General features: G+C 37.9%; 1 protein-coding gene across 1 annotated transcript in view; it reads left to right on the top strand.

Moving 5' to 3' along the window:
* The window catches only part of usp43a (ubiquitin specific peptidase 43a), a 74,418-nt gene extending 56,667 nt beyond the window's left edge, over positions 1-17,751 (top strand). Inside the window, exons 10-16 of the mRNA XM_026360673.1 lie at positions 3,020-3,097; positions 3,377-3,506; positions 6,205-6,324; positions 8,521-8,770; positions 9,080-9,238; positions 13,903-14,064; positions 14,152-17,751. Of these exons, the coding sequence (XP_026216458.1) occupies positions 3,020-3,097; positions 3,377-3,506; positions 6,205-6,324; positions 8,521-8,770; positions 9,080-9,238; positions 13,903-14,064; positions 14,152-15,314 (2,062 nt within the window). The 3' untranslated portion in view covers positions 15,315-17,751. The remainder of the gene's footprint in view (positions 1-3,019; positions 3,098-3,376; positions 3,507-6,204; positions 6,325-8,520; positions 8,771-9,079; positions 9,239-13,902; positions 14,065-14,151) is intronic.
* Positions 17,752-20,731: the final 2,980 nt, after the last annotated feature.

Below are 20,731 nucleotides of genomic sequence, written 5' to 3'. Positions count from 1 at the left end.
GGTGTTTACATCTGGATCTGATGCACAACTTAGAAGATAGCACCTTTGGTTTGAATCCACCCATTTTTCATGGGCATTTGTATTGACTCTCTCTCCAATACCTTTGCAGGGGCAGTACCTCAGTATTTAAAGCTAAAGCTAAAAAAAAACTCAACAAGACCTAAATATGCTTACAAATATATCTGCCCAGCCCAGAATATACATACACAAAACTCAAACAATCATACAACAAAATCACTAGCAAGCACTAGATCATTCTGAGCCTTCTTTAAAAATAGTGAATAAGTCATGTGAGTAAGAAATTAAAATTAAAATTAAAATTAAAAAAGGACTTTGTTCAAATTAGGATTTACAAAAGGGCATTTAATAGTTCCCACACACATCACACCATGAGTGACTGAGTCATAAACTCTGGGAGGTACGAGCAGCTCCCAAATAATGAATTGAATGTGATTGTTGAATTTTAATAAATTGCTTTTTTGTTTTATTTTATTTTACTTTTTGCTTAAAAATGCATAACACCCACACACGCACAGTAGGAACAACACTGACCTACAATCAAGAAGCTGGCTGAGAATCTCTCTTCAGTAGTAGATGTTACTTAATCTATTGCTGTTTTATGGTTTTGTCTTTAGAAAGAAATCAAGGAAGTTCTCCAGCTCCAGCAACACTTATGATTAGACAGCATGTTTTTAGGACCAATCAAAGTAACCTCTGTCTTTCAACAAGTCGCTCAGCTTCTATTAACAACCCCCTGGTTTGTGGTTGCAGTGATGAATAACACCATTGGCTTAGAAGACCTGAAAAGGGCCGTGCTGCACATCAAACCAAAATGAGCTTGTTTTGCTGAAAACAACATGAAAATTACTCACATGCATATGCGACATATCTGTCGTTCCACTTTCAGGGAGTTCAAAGCAGGACTTTTGTGTTGCCGAATCAATCTGTCGTCGCATGGCATGAATGAACATTCCAGTTATTTCCTTTTCAACATGCACTTGTCCCTGAATAGAAGCCATTGCCTGGCTTTTGGTAGTGGGTGTGTTCTCTCCATCATAAGCTGTCAAAGAACGGTCCCTGTGTCCAAGGATTTAATGGCTCTAAATAAAAGCTCCAACACTGTCCTGGCAGTATTTTGATCCCAAGCTGCTACCTCTGAAATCTTTGTAACAAGAGTTGCTCTAAGTCAAGCTAAAGCACATGGTGAATCAGAATGCAGGTCAGGCACTTCACGCTGAGCAAAACCTTCTCCTGCTTTTATTAAAATCCTTGCTTAGCAAAGCAGCTGCTACTACTGTCGTGCACTAAACCCGTATCTCCACAGCCTTGTTGCAGATAAAGCGGAGAGAACGCCGTCTTTTTACAGCATAATGCAAATTTCTTTTTCAATTTTTTAAACCACATTTGTAGGAACAATCCTCATCAGTTCCCACTTTTCTTTCAGAAATGTGTGTGGAGGTGGAGGCCTGTTGATTCTCAGAGTCTCTGCTCTGCTGCTGCACTCTAATGGAGTGGCTGGCCCATTATTATTACTTGGAGAAAAAATTGCTTGCTGCTTGTCATTGTGCTTTGTGGAAGGCTTCTGTGAGGTGAAGGAGTTGTTTTTTTTTGTTTTTTTTTTTTGGTTTAACAGTTTTGTAATTAAATAAATTATATTTATTTATTTGTTATTATTGCATAGTGTAAAATGCAATTGCATAGAGCCACCATCAGGTGAAGCTGCATCCCAGCAGCCCTCTCTTTCCCACACAAATGCCAGTGGCACGCCCCGAGCACTACAGTCTGCGGCACTCAAGAAATGTCAGCTTGTCACCAAGCAAATATACACACACACACACACACACACACACACACACACACACACACACACACACACACACACTAGTTTTTCCAATTTGCTTTAGGCAAAAAGGGTGTTTTAAAATGTATGACTTGTTTCTGTTGGAGAGATAAATAGTTAATAAAAAAGTTAATTTTATTCTTCCTGCATTTTGTAGCAGGTGTGACATAACTGAAGATAAGTTTTCCCATTAATCTAGAAGCGGTTATTATTACAGCACTCAAGCCCAGCTAAAACACAATAACAAGTGGAGAGGGACACACAGGTATTTAGGCATGTAAGATACATAGGTACATAAACATATGTTAGTTTCTTCTCCTTTTCACAACCAGCTTTGTTAAATTGTCCCTTGACTGTGCTAAATTGCACTGACATGTTACGTAATCCTGACATCTAGTGGTAATGCTCAGTACACATTCATGCATTAGACGTACTCGCAGGGAACAAAGAGAAACCACGGGTTCTACTTTGAAGACATTATAAAGCAGTAAAAGTGAGAATCAGCGAGGATTAGGCCACGCTGAAAGTGTCCAAACTCTCTCCATCCTTAATACAGATACGCTGCTAAATCAAAGAGAACTGAATTTTGGCACGACTCTGAAACATCTGCCATAAATGATCTGTCATAGTCCAGGAAAAGAAAAAGAGGAGTCGTGTCCCTAGCATTCATCAACTCTTAAATATACTTGTGGCTGTCGTCGGTGGTGTGTGATTGTTGAATACCGATGCCGTCTTATCCTGCTGACTGTTTCCTGCTGAGATCAAAGCAGTAAAAGTAAGGTCTGCAATATAAACAGGATAACTCTTTTTTTTTCTTCTACATTATGATTCAACATCACAGATTTGCACATTAATAATGCATGTTGTGAAGCCAGGTCTCACCTGTGCCCCATCACTTCATAATCCTGTTAGCAGAGTGTGTGGGTAGCTACAGTATGTGAATGTAAATTTCATTTACATTCACATACAGAAGCACAAACAAATATTCAAAGCACTGTCAGAGCAGGTGAGGGCATAGAGCAGGTCTGTTATTCAGAGAGTTTATTGTCCCTTAGTTTTCTGCTTTCAGGCTTTGAGAGGTGAAAGAATCTGCTTTGGAAAGCACTGAGGAAACTAAAATCGTTGCAATCGTTATGTAGATTGCAAAAGTAATTTCAGTGTTTCTTGCTGGATTTGTAGAGCTCTGAAGCTGTGCGGCCCCGGTGGACCTCCGCATGTGAAGCTTGTCATCGAGTGGGAACACAAGACTAAAGAATGGTGAGTATTGTCCTAGACAAGGATACATGCTGAATGCAAACTGACATTTACTCAGACACAAGCACAGCTTGTCAGCTCCTGTGGACATCAGCCGGCGCGTCATTTTACCATTTGCTCGATCCAAGAATACAGATTGATTAACTCTGTGTGCTGTACGTCTCACACACACACACACACACACACACACACACACACACACACACACTGCAGCTGCATGAGAAAAATAAACCCTGTTTCTGTGTGTGTGTGTGTGTCTGTGTGTCTGTGTGTGCGCTCCAGTTTGTTTGGCAGCATCCAGGAGGAGGTTGTGAAGGACGCGGAGAGCGTGAGGAACCAGCAGCAGCAGCACCTGCAGCAGCATAGCTGTACCTTGGATGAGTGCTTCCAGCTGTATACCAAAGAAGAGCAGGTGAGCATTAAGCCAACGTAATTATCAAGTAAACAACATAAGTGTTTATTCTCAGTTCCAACCATTTATATATCCTGTGCATCATGGAGTCTTTTCCTGTAAAAGAATCAGGTAGAATTGTATCTTGAAATTACAAGCCCACATAAAGCTACAAGTCCACATTTCATTTTGTTGTCTACCATAAAAACAAAATAAGAGATAACTTACTTTCCCCTGCAACCATTTGTTTTCCTATCTTAATAGTCGGAGCTCTCACACACACACACACACACACACACATATATATATTGAGAGAGAGAGAGAGAGAGAGAGAGAGAAATATATATATAAATAAATATATATAAATAAAAATAAAATTATATATATATCTATATATATATATATATATATATATTTGTTTTTGGTTTCTTTTTTCTATGTATGTCATTTATTTAATAAATTATATATATATATATATATATATATATATATATATATATATATATATATATATATATATATAATAAAATAATAATTTTTGATATTTCTAAGATTTGGCTTGAAATTGTAAAATAATATCTCAGATTTTTATATATCTAGTATGTCTGTGTTTGAAGTTATTATAACACTGATAACACAGCAGAGCAAAGCTAGAATTGTTGTGTTGTGTTTTTGTTCCACGTATAATGTTCATCTTTTAATGAGCTTATTAACTACATACTCAAACAAATGTAGCACCGAGTGATTAAAGTAATTAATTGTACCTAAAAATAAAACTAATAAAATGAATAAAGGGCAGAGTAAGTATTAATTGAATGAATTGTTGGCCTGTTTCAGGTGAACCAGTAAAGTTTGATAGGCAGTAGAGGTGGGTTTAACTGGATAGATGCAGAAACAAATCATGTATCAGTTTATATAAAAGTTTTTATATATTTTAATTCTCATCTTGAGTTCCATTAAAAGGTTTGTTTTGTATGTTGTGACAACATAATCAAAGACCTCTACTCTCCATGAAATTGAGCCCTGTACACAAAAGCCATTTACTTTTTTCTTCTGTGCTCACGCTGCAATAAAACAGCTTCAACTTCATGACTGGCTGGAAGCTTGGGAAAAACAACATGTCATGCACGTCACGTCATGTGATGAACAAATGTAATTACATTTTGCCTGATCTGTACTGTCGAACTGACGAATGCTTTTCAATTATTTATTCGTTCTGTTTTATTTTGAGAGAGAACGGGCAGAGACTGACTTTTTTTTTTTTTTTTGTAATGAGATGGAAAATGAGTACAGAATAATGCCACTAACAAAGGTAACTGCATCCTTGTTATCTGAGCATCACATCATTTTTACAAATACAAACTTTAAAGCAACAAGAGGCATGCTGTAACTGTTAAAGCCGACTTACATTGTGCTTTTTCGCTGTCCAGTGCAGATGTAATCAGCTAACAGTTGTAACAGATGACCCTTGATTGCCGTAGACATCTATTTTTATAACATACACGTCCCTTGATTCTCCGTTCCTCACATTTCTTCTTTAAATCATATATGGGAGGAATCAAGAGATGAAAAAGATGCATGTGAGGCGAATCAAAGTCACAGTCAAGGGAATAATTGTGTATACGGCAATCATTTCTCTCATTGGGAGCGTACTAGAACAAATATTAATTTCAGTGAGTGCTGGAGCTGCAGGAAGTGATTTGATTCCTGCCGAAACGCAAATCATAGCAAAAAGACAGCTGACAGACAGGAATGTACGGTGTACAACATGTTATTTCTTTCCCTGCAATGATTCATTTTTTGTGATGCACTAAAATGAGACATGGTAATTTCATTTCCTGATCTAATTTTGTAAAACTACAGTTCTGAGAGACAGGTGCAGAGTCTCTGGAGCACTGTCCATGAACACACCAGTGATAAATGTTTCACAATGACTCGGTGTGTAAGAATGTGTAACGTGGGTTTTAATTGACAATTGATGTTGGAAGGTCTTTGCTATAAGTTAAAGACTACAGCCATCAATGAAATTGTTTGATTTCAATACAATGATTTTTTTTAAAGTCACACACTGTTTCTCTAAGCAGTACGAAGAGCAAATACCAGGCTAAAGGCATTTTAGCATGTCACATCATACCCTACAGGTATAAAAAAGAAGAAAATATATTTAAGAGTCACAGGAATGCAGCCATTTATCCTGACGACTCCCCGGTCTGCAGTATAGTGCCTCTACAAAACTGTAAAGCCAGTAGAAGAGGTGAAAACAAACACAAAGCAGTTCAAATTCTCAGGGTTTGCTTTTGACTTAGTCTGCGTGGTGAAGCAGAACTAAACCCACGCTCGTGAATTTCTGTAAATTCCAGAGCATTTCGTGCTTTTTGTGTTCTTTTGTGCTTGAAGATTAAGTAGTTAAAGGAGATGATGGAAATAAAAAAAAAAAAGAAATATTCAGGCAATCATTACAGGACCAAGGACACAATGAGATTTTAAAAGGCTGTTAAATAATGAATGATTATGCAAAACTATGGAGGAAATATATTTGAATAAAATATCAAATATATAAGGAATATTTATAAGTTAATCAAAGTAAATGCTTCGATGTATGCAGAAGCAGTGAGTTAGCACGTGAAATGACCGCATGTGTATGAATGTGCCATATTTATTAATAATTCTATATGAATTGTGCAATCGTTGAATTGATTCATTCGCTGGCTGATTACAGCTCGCCCCAGATGATGCCTGGAAGTGCCCCCACTGTAAGCAGCTTCAGCAGGGCATGGTGAAGATGAGCCTGTGGACGCTTCCTGACATACTGATCCTCCATCTTAAGCGTTTCCGACAGGTAGTAAAGACCCATACTCTAGTTGAACTCATATTACATTAGATGTCTTGGAGCAGCATGAGTTGTTATTTTTCTGTTACAGTTCGATGAAACAACAATGTATAATGTTGAAGGGGAACCCACAGCAAATAACTGTATGATCGGACTCTGCAGCTTCAGCTCTGTAGAGCATCTCAGCATCCTTCATTTCATTCTTCACAGCATTCACTCTCTCAGCTTCCATCAGCAGCAAACCTCCAATTAAACCAGTACCTTAGTGACACAAACTAGCTAACATGGTTATCAACTACAGTAGCTGGCCATCACAGTCTTTAGTAGCAAAAGAACCAGATATATTCTTATGGTACATGAGGAGAGCTGTCCAAAAGCCCCAAAAGCCCTGAATGAATGTCTGCTGCACTCTTATTATACTAGATTTGAAAATTGAATGAAGTTTTAACACATTTACAAGTCTACACTGACTTTTCTATTATGGCAAATAGAAATGCAGTTTTAAGAAGAGCACAATTGGAAAAAACTGTTTCATTGTTATTTCTTTATAATGTGTTTTTGTGCTCTATATTGAAAAGAGTGGAAGAAACTAAATAATCTAAACTAAACTATAATAATTAAATACAGTAGCAACAACAACTATGTGATATGATCTTCATCTTGACTTATCAATGCAGAAAACCATGAAATTGCAAAAGGGTCCCATACTTCTTCTTGCCACTTAATATGGGTCACCAGATTTTTATTCTATTGCTGCCCAACTAAACAGGAAATAAAATAAGCAGTACAATAGCTTCTCCTGAATCTGAATCTCTACTCAGTTAGTTGAAATATCAGTACCGCTGCTTTGTTTATTCTTTCAGTCAGGCAGATTCTCCGTACTGAAGCATAACCTCCGGTCTCCCTTTTTATAAATGGTGAGAGACAGACCCGCCCACCACAGACAATGTCCCTGTCCTCTATTCATTATTGAAGGTGGGCCTAAGTTACAGCAGCGTGTCAACATCCAGCATTACAATGTGGAATAACCTCAGTGACTTTGGTTTGGATAATTAGGAAGGAGTCAGTCAAAGTGTGTCCTCCCTCTCCACAGCAACAAGTTTGTCCCTGGTCCAGAGTCATGGGAGAAACAAATGCTGTTTTATGCATTCTGACGGTGACTCTGTGAGAAAACGCAAACGAATGCTGCTCAGTGCAACTAAGATGAAAGAACGAGCTGTTGCACAGACTTTCAAAGTGCCACACTTTGATAACTTTCGAGTCAGTTCAGCTGCCAGTATCCTGCTGGTGTACGTACATCTATGGGGAGAGAACGCTCCAGCCACACTAGTACAAATGAGTAAATACCTGCAGCATGTCGGCTACTGCTGCTACCCTTTGAAAGATGCACAGTTAAAATGCAATTGAGGCTGAGTTTTGTTTTGTTTTTGTTGAGTTTTCTCAGACTAGGTGAACTCCTATCAGTCATTCTTCTTCATGTTTCGCTTCAGTTCCCATGAGAGTATGTTATTAATTTATTGAGGGGGGTCAAAAACATGAGAGAGTCTTGATAAAGTAATGTGGTGTGGTTAATGATGATTACAATTCTTTGGATGCCATAGAGAACCTGTGCACCGCTGTGACTGTGAACATGAACATCACTAATAGATGTCATGTCAGATAATAATTCAAATATCGTACTTTTAGCATTAATGAATGTTCCTTGTTTCCTTTTAGTTATTTGTTTTTATTTATTTTATTTATGTGTGGAGTCACCAAAGCCCACTGTGCCTCGAAAGCAATAATCACAGTCCCACAAGATGACAGTACACCGTTGAAGTTCACCTACAGCTTTGTCTGGTGCTTGATTGGCACCACTCTGCCTCTCGTTACTGATCGTCACCGTGCTGGGTGCAGGCTCCATGAGTCCGACCCCAGGCTCTGCCATCACTCTGCCCTCTTCTTGCCAGTACTTTATTTTTTCAGCCTTTGCATTGGAATTCAGTACATGGCTCTGTCAGACTGAATGTGCCAAGGACTTACACAGAACACTTAACCAGAAACCATTTACGAAACGCTTTCATCATGTTAGGTGCTAATCACAGGCGAAGCACTGGGTCTTATGAAGAATAATAGCACATCTTGCAAAGAATTGCTGCTGAACCTCTGGCTTTTTTCTAATACAAACAATTTAATAGCTGTTTAATTTGTTGGTTTTTCTATAAGGTTGGCGAGCGGAGGAACAAGCTGTCCACTTTGGTGCGTTTCCCCCTGACTGGATTGGATATGGCGCCCCACGTAGTGAAGAGGAGTCAGAGTATGAGGAACCTAAACCTGGGAGCATGGGCATCTTCATGGAAACAGCCCTCAGGCCAGAATCACCAACCTGCCGACATGACTCTCCCCCATGACTATCAGTATGACCTTTACGCTGTGTGTAACCACCACGGAGGAATGCACGGAGGACATTATACCGGTATGGAACTGGGTGTTACTATATAAAACATTGATTTTCCATTCAACAGAAGTGTCCTCCAAAGCCACAGGAAGAGTCAAACCTTTGTGCGTGTGTCACACATTCGTTCACTGCACTGAGCGTGGCTAGTGTGATATTGTTATTCTGGAAGAACACATTTTATTAGCATTACTCATCACTGGAGAGCAGCTTCATGTGTTGGACTGTCATCGCTTTGCTAGTCAGTTCATGGTGGTATAGAGAAATACTAATAATAAGTACTTCATTACAGTCTTGTTGATATTTTTGTCTTTTTTTATTAAACTGCAGCTTACTGTAGGAACTCAGTGGATGGCCAGTGGTACAGCTACGATGACAGCAGTGTAGACCTGGTGCCGGAGGAAGAAGTATGTACCAGAGGAGCCTACATTCTTTTCTACCAAAGACGCAACACCATTCCTCCATGGTCTGCCAGTAGCTCTGTCAGAGGTATGCCGTGAAATGATGGAAAATCAGATACCATACAATAATGAATACTGGCAATGGTATATTATTTATTACTTATATAGTGAAATATTAATTAGTAACTGCGGCAAATAGACAGGAGGATTTAGGGATGTAGAAAGAGAGTGACAACATCTCCATAGACTCTATAGTGACTCTTATACTTAGCCTGCTCCTACATAAAGGGAATAGTAATAATAGTAATTTGCAGCAGTGGACACATTTGAGAGGCGTGCACATAAAAATTTTATCTGCACTATTCCATAAAGGCTCATTTTAAATAGCCAGTGACTTTTCTTACAGCTTTACTGATTTTTCTCCTTTGTGAGTTGCTATGATACGAGTGTCTTTCATGTCTCGAAGCATTTTCAGAGTCAACACAACATGGAACATAAAATACCCTAAAGAATTCTCACTGTACATGTGCTCTCTATGTATGCATAGATGTGCATCCAATGATTTGATCAACTGATAAAGAGTTAAATATTGACATGCTGAGTTTTTTGGTGAACAGATTTCTGATGAAGAAGTAACTTGCACGGGGGCACTTAAAAATCAGCATCCAGTAAACCTGGTGACACCCACCTGCAGAATAATTATTAAGAACCAGCAGTGTCAAACACCAATGAGATGGCACAGTAGGAGGACCACAGACCAACTCTAATGTTAGATTAACTAGACTTTCATTAACCTCTTAGTCACTGCACAAGACAAGTTGAGCAATTGTAGCACAGGGTTCATTTTCATAAGATTCATGTTTTTTAAAGAGGTTTGACTTTTACCATGATGGATACGGGTACACAACAAATGCTGAAGAAGCCTGTTTTCAGGGGAGCTCCAGTCTAAAACCGCCAGAAAAGTATGTTTACCTATAGTTTCACCTGTTATTTTATATATATATAGATATATTTATAAGGATTATTATACAGTATATTATTATTTTATAATATTTATTATATACAAATTCTATATGCATGTATATTAGTTGTGTGTGTGTGTGTGTGTGTGTGTGTGTGTGTGTGTGTGTATATAGATATAGATATATACATACAGTATTTATAACATTTTTAACACTTTCAGGAGTGTCAATTATTTAATTTGGCTTTTTTACACCAACGAACAGAAAAATTCTCTTTCTTGTCAAAGTGAAACATGATAGGCAGTACAATAATAAAAAAATATATAAAAATGAATTCATTATTATTATAAAACAAGTATTCTCATCACAGTGTGATGTCAGTGTCTACCAGTCAGTATAGAGCTACATTTTCGGGTATCGTGGATCTGAAGTGCATACAATTAATATCTTTAAAGCTTAAGGGTAGAGCATCGTTACTTCAAGATTCTAAAAACTTTATCAAATTGAGTTTCTGGGGTGATGAAGGGTTGATATTTAGTGGGAGAGCGGAGCAACAGCTCTCACACTATTGTTGGCTCTTCATTATTATTCTGCCTGTTTCTTTGTTGGTTACTAGTCCTCTTGCTCATCGTTCAACTTTCTGAATGCGTGTCTTCTTTAGGCCATGTGTGCTTTTACTTTTCATGTTTTCAACTTTGCAACTTTTTATTTTATTTACCCTTTTCCATTGTTTTTTTTTTTTTTTTTTGAATGGCCATCTATGAGAGTCATCGTTCAACTTCCTGTCAACTTGATTGTACAATTTTACTAGAATATCCAGGATTATTAAGTGAGCATATTAACATACCTTTCCTCTCCCTCGATCACAGACACACAGCACAGTTTCTGTTAAACTGTCAACATTTCCAACACACAGCTGAATCAGATCATGTGATTAAGATCAAAGCCATGTCACTGGAAAGGCTATGGGGAAACAGTGGGACGGGTCGACCACCAACCATGAGGTCGGTGGTTCGATCCCCAGCCACATCTGTACCCCCCACCCCACCCCACATACAGGCATACACTGAAGGGACATAGACAAATACTGAGAATTCTTCTTATGACTGGTTAATTATGATTAGTAAATAATAACTCATTAATAATAAATTAATTATTAGTTAAAAATAATATTATGGGACTGTTCTCACCTCTTGCTGCTGAGCAGATGTCAGGAAATGAAATGTTAAACTTTCTGTTAATTGATCTTTTTTTCTTCTATCATTCTTGATTTTCCTGTATTTCACCTCTTTTATTTCACCTTCTTTTTAACACTGTCTTTCTTTTTTTTTTAATTTTTCTGTCCATCATTTTTCTTTTTACCTTCCTCGTACCTTATTTTCCTCTTTTTCCCACATATGTTTGGCCATCAAACTACTTTATTGAAGATTAAATAAGGCTCTGATTCAGTAAAAAAATCCAAAGTCCAACCTGTGAATATTATACTTATTTCCAAGCCTTTCTAATAGAAAAATTTTAGTTGCAAACTGGTAAAACTTTATCTCCTATTTTCTAATGTAAACTAAGGTGCCTGTACTTGTTTACACCATATAAATAAAATAGTAGCACGCTTTCATTAAGCCAGGCTTTTGTTCGACACTGAGATGACATGAAAAAAATACAAAAAACTGAAAAGTATTCATCTTAATTAGGGAAATAATATGCGCTAGCAAAGATAAAGGTAAGCGCAAGGTCATTCTTGACAGTCCAGTGAAGAGCTGCTTGAATAGATATTGATGTTTGGGAAATTTGTTATACCTAAATAGGTGAAGACTGCTGGAGACCACCGTAATGTCCATTTCTTAAAGCCAGAGAATGGACTTTATGTGCTATTTAGCTCGACTAATATGGGAACTGCATAAAAGAGTCCAAGCAAATACGGACATATTATGCTGACAGCACTCCTCCACATTAGGATATGATCTGGAGCATATTTCTAGCAGGAAATAGCAGAGGAAATATTGAAAATGGTTATATACTCTGGGTTTAAAGCAGCATTTTCAGAAACACATGCTTTGTTTTTTACTGTTAGTGTCTATGTGACATTTTATTTTTAATCATTGCTGAGTTTTGCTGGCCAACTCATATTCCATGGTGAACTAAAAACATTTATTGCAGATGTATAATGTGATCACTGCCCAGGGAAGGGCATGCTCATAGGTACTAGAAATGTCAGAATGTCTCTATTCATTAAGGTATCATCCACTACCATGAAACCTTCGTCCTCCTAAAGTACAACTATTGACCCCATCTGAAATAAAAAAAGAGCAGTCTTTTAACTGCTTGTTCTTGACTTTTTAATACAATTAATTAAATAAATGAATTAAAAATCAGTGATCTGTTAGTTCCCTTATTTATTTGACAAACATACACAGAAAAGGTTTTCAGTGTTTTCACTGGCCACTGGTAATCTGTCAGATAACAGTGTGGAGGCTCTTTTTTGTCTCTGGCATAGAGAAATGATTTTCTTTCTATTGAGATAAATGGGGTTTGTATATCGTCGACATCTGTTCCGTTATGTGCCCTAACAATAATGCGCCGACCTGCAGCCCCCATGCTTCTCTTAGTCATCTTTGTCTACTTTACGCAGCATACTGCAGCTGTGTAAAATCAATATATGACAAACCTCTAGGACCAAAATATGAACGTTAAAATGTGAAGTGCACTCAACCTCTCAGTCAAGCCTCAAAACAAACAACCACAAGCAAACAATAGCTCGATTTTTTATATTTGTCTGTGGTGTACCGTGTGCACAGCAATCAAACTCTGTTCCTCTTAAGATCAAACAAGTTTGCTTGAGAGACAGACCAGCATTAAGGTTGGGAAGTCGAGACGAGGCAAAACTTCAGGAACATTTTCTCTACATGTCTCTAAATTGTAAAATTAAAAACTGAAACAATTCTTCATTTGAGCCCTCTCGTATGTCCTCAGCAGTCTGTCCATTCAATTTACATAGTTGAGCAGAAACCATAATATATAATAATAGATAATTAGAGGTTGTCCATGAATTAAGGAACAGAATATGGGACACCATTTACAAAATAGCTTCATATATTTCAGTTAATAGTTACAACAGTTAATAGTTAATAATAATTTAATTATAGTTAATAATTGGTGTGTGAGTTTAGCCATTCCAAGCTTACGTGCTCTAGCTGGAAGTAAAAGTCTTGAAAGTTGAAATAATATCTTTTTCTCGGCAAAATATCATGCTCCTTAAGCAAAAGTTCGCCTGGAAAGGAACAAAAATATCATGGGAAAAAGATTCTCTTTGCCTAGTGTAATGCATATTTTATAACTTTGGGGAAAAAATATGACACACTGTGACATTGTGGCTGTTTGTCTTATTTTTGTTATAACTTATAATTTGACACAATCACACAGTGATGCTGTTTCTAATAAAATCCATTTGTTGGGGTGACCGTTAAGTGGACTTCACGCATAGAGTTGTGCTTCTTTGATCCTATATTTTCTTTCCTGCAATGGATATACAGTACGCCTAATCCTCTTTCTTGAGATGGATAAATGTGACAGATGCATTTAAGGGACTGGAACATCTAAGTGATGGTGGACATCCATCGATTCCAGCTTACAGGCTGGAGTTCAGAGAATACAGCAAAAAAAAAGCATATTTTTCATATTTAATGACGAGAGCGCTTCTTCCAATCAGTTGATTCAGAGATTTCAGATTTTTTTCATACCCAATTTAGATTTATACTCCTCCTTTAATCCATCTCCTCTCTATATCTCATAGGCTCCACAAGCTCATCAGTCTCAGATCACTGGCTAGTCCGGCTGTCTGGGGACAGCAAGAGAGGCAGTTTGGTGTCTCGATCCTCCACCACCTGTCCGTCTTCCATACCAGGCTCTCCAGAGTCTCCAGTCTTCCTTGACAATGGTTATAAAGAGGAAAGAGGTGAGAGCTGAGAAGGACAAATATTTTTGTGTAAATGTTTTACAGGACTTCAAAACTAAGACATGTTTTTCTCTACATATTTGTTAGGGGGTTTTGAAAGCAGGCCATTTGTCAGGGGTCTTCAGGGACGCAGTGTGAGCATGAGAGCCCCAAGCAAGACCAAGGACACCTTAAGCAAAGTGTTTCCTCTGCGCTGGTCCTTGGGTTCTAAGGACAGACGAAAACCTGACCCAGCGCCTCCATTAGTCCAAGAATCGGCCCCTGTGGAGCTGGTGCAGTACTTGGAATCAGGCAGACGACCCCGGTGCACAAAGGAGCCAATAGTAACATTGATGAATGAACCCCGCAGCACAAAGGCACGTGGTGATGGTAGGGCTGCAGCCAATGTCCGATCTTCCAGTGTTGGGAGTTTAAGTTGTGTCGCTAAAGCAGAAGACAAGCTGCCGCTAGAGTCTCAACAGTTCCCACAGGGCCAGCGGAGGCCATCAGACAAGACAGTTGTTCCAAGACGCAGCAAGGGAAGTCAGCTGAGAGATGAGAATACCTTGAATTTCAGCAGCAGTTCTAGCAGTAACACCCTCTCCAGGACGAAAGATGCAAGGAAGCAGAGCTGCTCCAAAGTGTCCCAGGATACTGAAACCAAAAGGAGCTCCAGTGCTGTAGTTCAGCCCAGCTACAGCACACCCAGTCTTCACGACGGGACTCTGAGAAGACAAAAAGGAGACAAGGCTGATAAGGAACATAATGGTGCATATGTAGAAAACCATAATTCCAAGAAAGGAGAAGTGCCCAAGAGCCATGAGGGACTTCTCGCCTTTTTCAAAGGCAACTTCCTGAAGAAGGATAAGGACTCAAATAAGTCCAGGGACAGTGAGTCAGGAAGAGGGGGAGGTCAGGAAGGAGGCAAAGGGACCCTCTCTAGACAGTCACTTTCCAATGGAACAGCAGGAGGTGGACCTGGGGTGGATGGGGGCAAATCTAATGTGTCAGGCTACCTTGGTGATGAGTTGGCGAATGGGAAGGTGGGACGAAGCACTGCTGACATTAAACGCTCCCAAAGCTCCTCCAACCTCCCCACCAAGGCAGAACAGAGCATGCGTAGGACAGCATCTCTGCACCGCAACGGTATGTCCACCGCTCCATCACGCAGCCTGAGCACGGACAAACCGTCTTACGGAACCCTTCAGAGGACTCGTTACAGCACAACCTCACTGGGGCGCAAAAGGACAGTCCCGGAGTCGAGCTTCTGACACAGAGACATTTGACAGACAGATCCGCACACTTGCAAAGAGCCTTTTATCTGATATGAAGTGAATGACGTCCTGACTTAAAAGCAATAGAGCTCAATTCACGATGATATGCCTTTTGTGTTCCCAGAGTATGAACTGGCTCAAGTGGTTTTGTAACATGGAGTTGAGAGACACTAAGCAAATGAAGGGTCTTCTAATGCTGGAACATAATGAGCAGAATAAAATGATGTGACCTGTCCATCCAGTGTCAGAGTCCATCTCTATCCTATTTTTTATAAGGTAAAACAAGTGCCTGAGATACTAGTATGCAGTTTAGACCAATGAGTTTAGAACAATATTTAACACTGGAAGCACGAAATCCCTTGCACACACACACACACACACACACACACATACAAATGATCATAATATCTGTATTTGTGTCTTATATTACTGTAGTGTGAGTGTTTGCATTGGTTGTTTGCTTACATCAGGACTCACTGATTGTGTTTATTAATTAAGAATGTAACGTGTCTACTTGACTCCGGTGCTTCAGGCTTCAGATTTTGATTAATATTGATTATTAATCTGTAATCTCTCATTATTGTTAATCAAAAGTATAGCAAGAATCAAAACTCAAAGCAGTGTTTCTTTAAAACATCCACTTGTCTCAGTGTGACCCAGACTGCGGTTGTTATTTATTCCATTTTAAACCTACAGTGGAAAGATCTCTAGCTGTAATAACTAAGGAGTGACATGCTGTACAATCACCGACCTGGCTTATTATTCGGCTAAATTCATCCCCAGGTCCAGTAGGTGTAATAGTCGATCCTGATTAACCCACCTGCAGAATGGGATTAAAAAATACAGTGTAATTTTAATGCCATATGCATCATTAAAGATCATTGTACGTGTTTGCTATATCATAATTTAACTGTATTAAATACATTCTACATTTATTTTTTATTTTTCTACCATTTTGATGAAATCACAGATTCCCTTCTTTTCCAAAGCTTTATCAACTGCATTCAGCCAGGGGCTTATATGAAGGTTGTGACCACAATTACTGTAGCGCAGCAGGAGCGTGTTGACTTTTTGTCCTGACCCCAATTGCACAATATGGCTGCATCACATGCATGTTCAGCTGAATCCATAGTTGGTGGCAAAAAAACAGCCTCCTCCATGATTATTATGAGCCACATGTGGTTATATGTGCACCTAAAATGGCAGCTCCAGAACATTAATATTTGCTCTCTGATGGTAAGGAATTCACACTAATGTTTGTTTTTGCCCTGCACCTGCGAATGTTACACCCTGATGTTACATCCAAAGTGTCATTCAGTAAAAACAATTCTCCACAAAAACAACTTGTTCAATGCCAAAAATGAAACATTTTAGTATTTTAGAGTGAGGCCAGTCCCTGAAACAGGTGAATTAAATCAAGTCAGACAAAGAAATAAAGATAAATGCAGTACACATCGGAGCACATTCCTTGTGCTTACAGTGTGTTTTCTGTAAGTCCCACTTATTAGCTCTCCACACTCCTACGAGAAGTCTGAGTGTACACTCTATTGCAGCTCTATTTACCACTTTAATATCTCACAAATCTCACAAAGTATACAGTCAACAGTGTCCTTGCAGTCTCTCGTCCTATATGAAACAGTAAACTTTGCCCACATTGTCACCTTCAAAGCTGTGATGGGATGTGAGAATGATTTTTAATATAAATAATAATTATTATCAATATAATATAATAATAATCAAATACAAATTACAGCGTTTTATGTTATTATATTTTGTTTCATTCTTTCTCCCACAGTACAGTAATCAGACAGAATTCAATTATAGTATTTCCTTTATGAAGCCAATGTTCTGAAAGTTTTGCTGTACACTTTGTCTTTACTTTACAAAAGTAATTATTACCATATATGATGACAGCCGTTTTATCTCTTTGAACTCAATTTGCAATCTCTGAAAGTTTTTATTTTGAGAGGAAAGGGCTTTTTTCTGCCCTAGATGTCCCCAGCCACTGCACTGATTGAAATGGGTGACTTTATAGTCACAACGTCACGTTCTGATTGTATGTGCACTGAATTCTTCCTGTATTAACTTTCAGAGCCGGGGAATGTTTATATTTTCATGATAAGGTAGTCAGAATAAGTAACCCCACACCTTGATCAAAAGTGTAATTTACAGGAAATGCTTATTACAGTGCCTCAGTTTGAACTACCAAGCAGTATAACAGTTGTCTTCAAAATAACCTTTTTTTTTATGTGGAAGGCTTGAAATGAAAAAGCAGACCTTGTTCTGGAAGACAGTTTTCTATGCATATCATCAGTGTGTATTTCATTGTGTTTATTTGTTGCTTTATTTAAATGTCGAACACTGGAATTAACATTTTATCATGTTTATGCCATGGACACTTTCATATGCATGCACATAAATGTTTTATTTTACAGTTGAGGGTTTGGGATTTCTTAGTGGAACCATACATCTTCGGATAGATTCTACTTTTCTACTTTTCCAGTAAATCTCGAAATCTGTGATCCAGTTTTTCAGCTTAAGCCAAGTCTTTGCTTTTGCTTAATTGCTAGGTTTGCTTTCTCGGTTCAAGGAGACTCGATGATAAAGTGTGACAAAAGGTAAAACGGTATTTTAGTGAATTGTATGTTTGTTTTTCTTTTCTTTAGCTTCTCTCTTAGCACCCAGTGTATGAAACATTCAACAGCTCCCAAAGATGTTTATAAGAAAGGTGCCTCTCTTCTCCGCATCAATACCGTCATTGTTTCACAGCCTTGCACTTTAAATAACTTTGCAGAAGTGGATGACTATTTTAATACATAATGTTTCTACCCTGAGCATGTTCCAGACCGAAAAGATAATATCTACAATTATTCTTGCTAATGGCATTAGTCAGTTTTGTCCATGTTTCAGTACATTAATCCATTAGAAATCATATTTTTAAGACTCCACTGAAAAGTCTGCTGGTTTTCCATTTTCATCATTTTTGTACTTGTAAAAAAAAAATCTTATTAATTTATTTTAAAACACTTATAGTACACTGTATTTTTTTGAGAACTTTAAATAGTGGTTGAATGTCTTATCCACTAACACCGACCCAATGCACCAATGCTGTTAGTCAAGTAGGTAATTAAAAAATGAAGAATAAAATACGGAAGATTTTTTTTTTTTTTTTCTAAATGTCAAGAGGGATTGATGGCAACACCCGTTTGAATTATGAGATTACCAAATACCATTTAAATATAATCACAAGCACTGACATTCTCTATCAAAAACTCAAAGTGGCAAATTTGACTAAAGAAGGTCGGAATTGAGGCAATTAGTTAAAAGTTAAAGGTTAAAGAAAACATGCCGTCTCTGCAGATTGTGCTCTTAACAGCCAAGCTGGCTTCATCCAATGTCCAACTGTCACAAACGTGCGTGTTATTACTTACTACATGTTATTACAGATGCTCGTCAAAGCTGATCATTTCTACCTTCTCCATTTGTCTACATCCACATCTTCTTGCATACGGAATGGAATAAATCCATCTGTTTTGAGGACAAGGCAGTAGATTACAGTTTATTTGAGAGATTAATATTTCTCAAACTGTAACAGAGCAAAGAGTCTAAATAGAGACACAAAGTCTGTATTGCATTATACACATATACATTTGTTTTTAATTCTCTTCCCATGGCTTGATCCACATGTGGCCACCTATACACAATGTTTACTCTGCCAAACTGAGCACTTCTGTTGTAACACAATATTTGTGAAATGTGGGTTAAAGATGTTTTAATATAGAGTTTTTCTACGTTTATATAAAAATGTATATATATTTGTTTATAAAGACATAAACGTGTGTGCGTGACAGAGGCAGGGACAAAGTGAATAGATATGCTAATCACTATTAGATTCAGAGTTTAGTGACTTGGTAACAAGATCTCAAGTTATCCAACTGAACTCACACACAGCGTATCCCATGTAACAAGTATGCTTACTCTGTAAAACAACAGTCTCTGCCTATTTGTTTTCTGTACACTATGGTATATTGTTTTATTTTTTAATACAAACGAATAAAAAAGATGTTATTTATCACTATGGCCTTCAGTCATCAGCTTTTACATTCTTGATTGTATATTATACTGTTAAAAGGAAAGTTGATGCTGTCATACACTCCAGACTTCCAGACCTTACTAATTGGTTTTGTCTTTTTTCCAGGTTGTATGTACAGGACTTTCTGAGGCACTTAGCATGGTGGAGTATATCAGAATATAGCAGAGCAGTGAGAGAGGGATGGGGCAGAGTAGAGAGAATTGATTTTAAGCCCTATGCTGCAGTTTAAGTAGGAAATTTTAGCATTAGGTGGCATACAGTAATAGAGCACAATTGATTTATGATTTGAGTCATTTAACAAGCTGAAATCATTGTGCCAGTCATGACTTGCTGTTTTTTTTCATCGTACAAACTGAATATCTTTGAAATAATAGAATATAATTTAGTTTGTACCAAGCAATTTTTGAGAAGTTCCTTTGGCCTTTAGGGACAAATGAATGCCAACAAACGACAAATAACAGAACACGATCTTGTTGAACGTAGCTAATCTCAACATTCTTATTCATACATCCAGCAGTTAGTGATCAACATTAGGAGTCATTGTCACCATTCAAATAACTCTAATGTACACTCTCTAACTCATGGAGGGCATATGGTTATGGGTTCATTAAACTGATCCTTTACTGTGCCTGCCTGGCTTTGTGTCCCGCCTGCTGCTTTCTGCAGCACCGTTTTCACAGTAGCCACTTTTAAAATAATTGTCACACTAGTTGCTGCTCTAATTTAATGTGAGATCATAACAAAAAGTTTATTGTGTATTCCAAATACAAAATTATAATTTCCAGTTACAGAATTGGAAGTAAATTAATTAAAATATAGGGAGATCTACAGAATGTTTTACCACCGACTCATTATCAGTTATCATGTAAGGTAGCATTATGAAACTCATGTTAAATTGTGATGCCACAGGACGGCCATGGTCCCTAAAAAATATGTGTAAAATGGTGGAGATATGCATATCTCTGTTTTCTCTTATGCATATGTACCGTAGAAGGACAGACAGGGGTCACGTTTAAAGGACAACTTCGAGAGCAGCATAACAAAGAGGAACTTCGTCAGGGTAGTCAACCACAGGGATGCTACAGATGTGTTAGTATTATTTTGATGAAATGTGTGTTTACTTGCTTATTGCGTGGTAAAATTAATACATGTTTTCATTTCAATGGTTTTGTTGTTGCGTTTTGGATGGCCGGTTATCTTAGTGAGTGTGCACACTGAACTTATATTTGCACTGAAATCACCTATTCAAAATATTAAAATAGTGTTGGGAGTTGTAGTCCAAATGCAAATGAGCCATGCGATCTTGTCCTGTTATAGTAAT

The sequence above is a fragment of the Anabas testudineus genome, chromosome 1 (assembly GCF_900324465.2).
Source record: "Anabas testudineus chromosome 1, fAnaTes1.2, whole genome shotgun sequence".
Taxonomy (NCBI): domain Eukaryota; kingdom Metazoa; phylum Chordata; class Actinopteri; order Anabantiformes; family Anabantidae; genus Anabas; species Anabas testudineus.
Note: the sequence above shows the minus strand (reverse complement) of the source record. Positions and strands in the feature narration are given on the sequence as shown.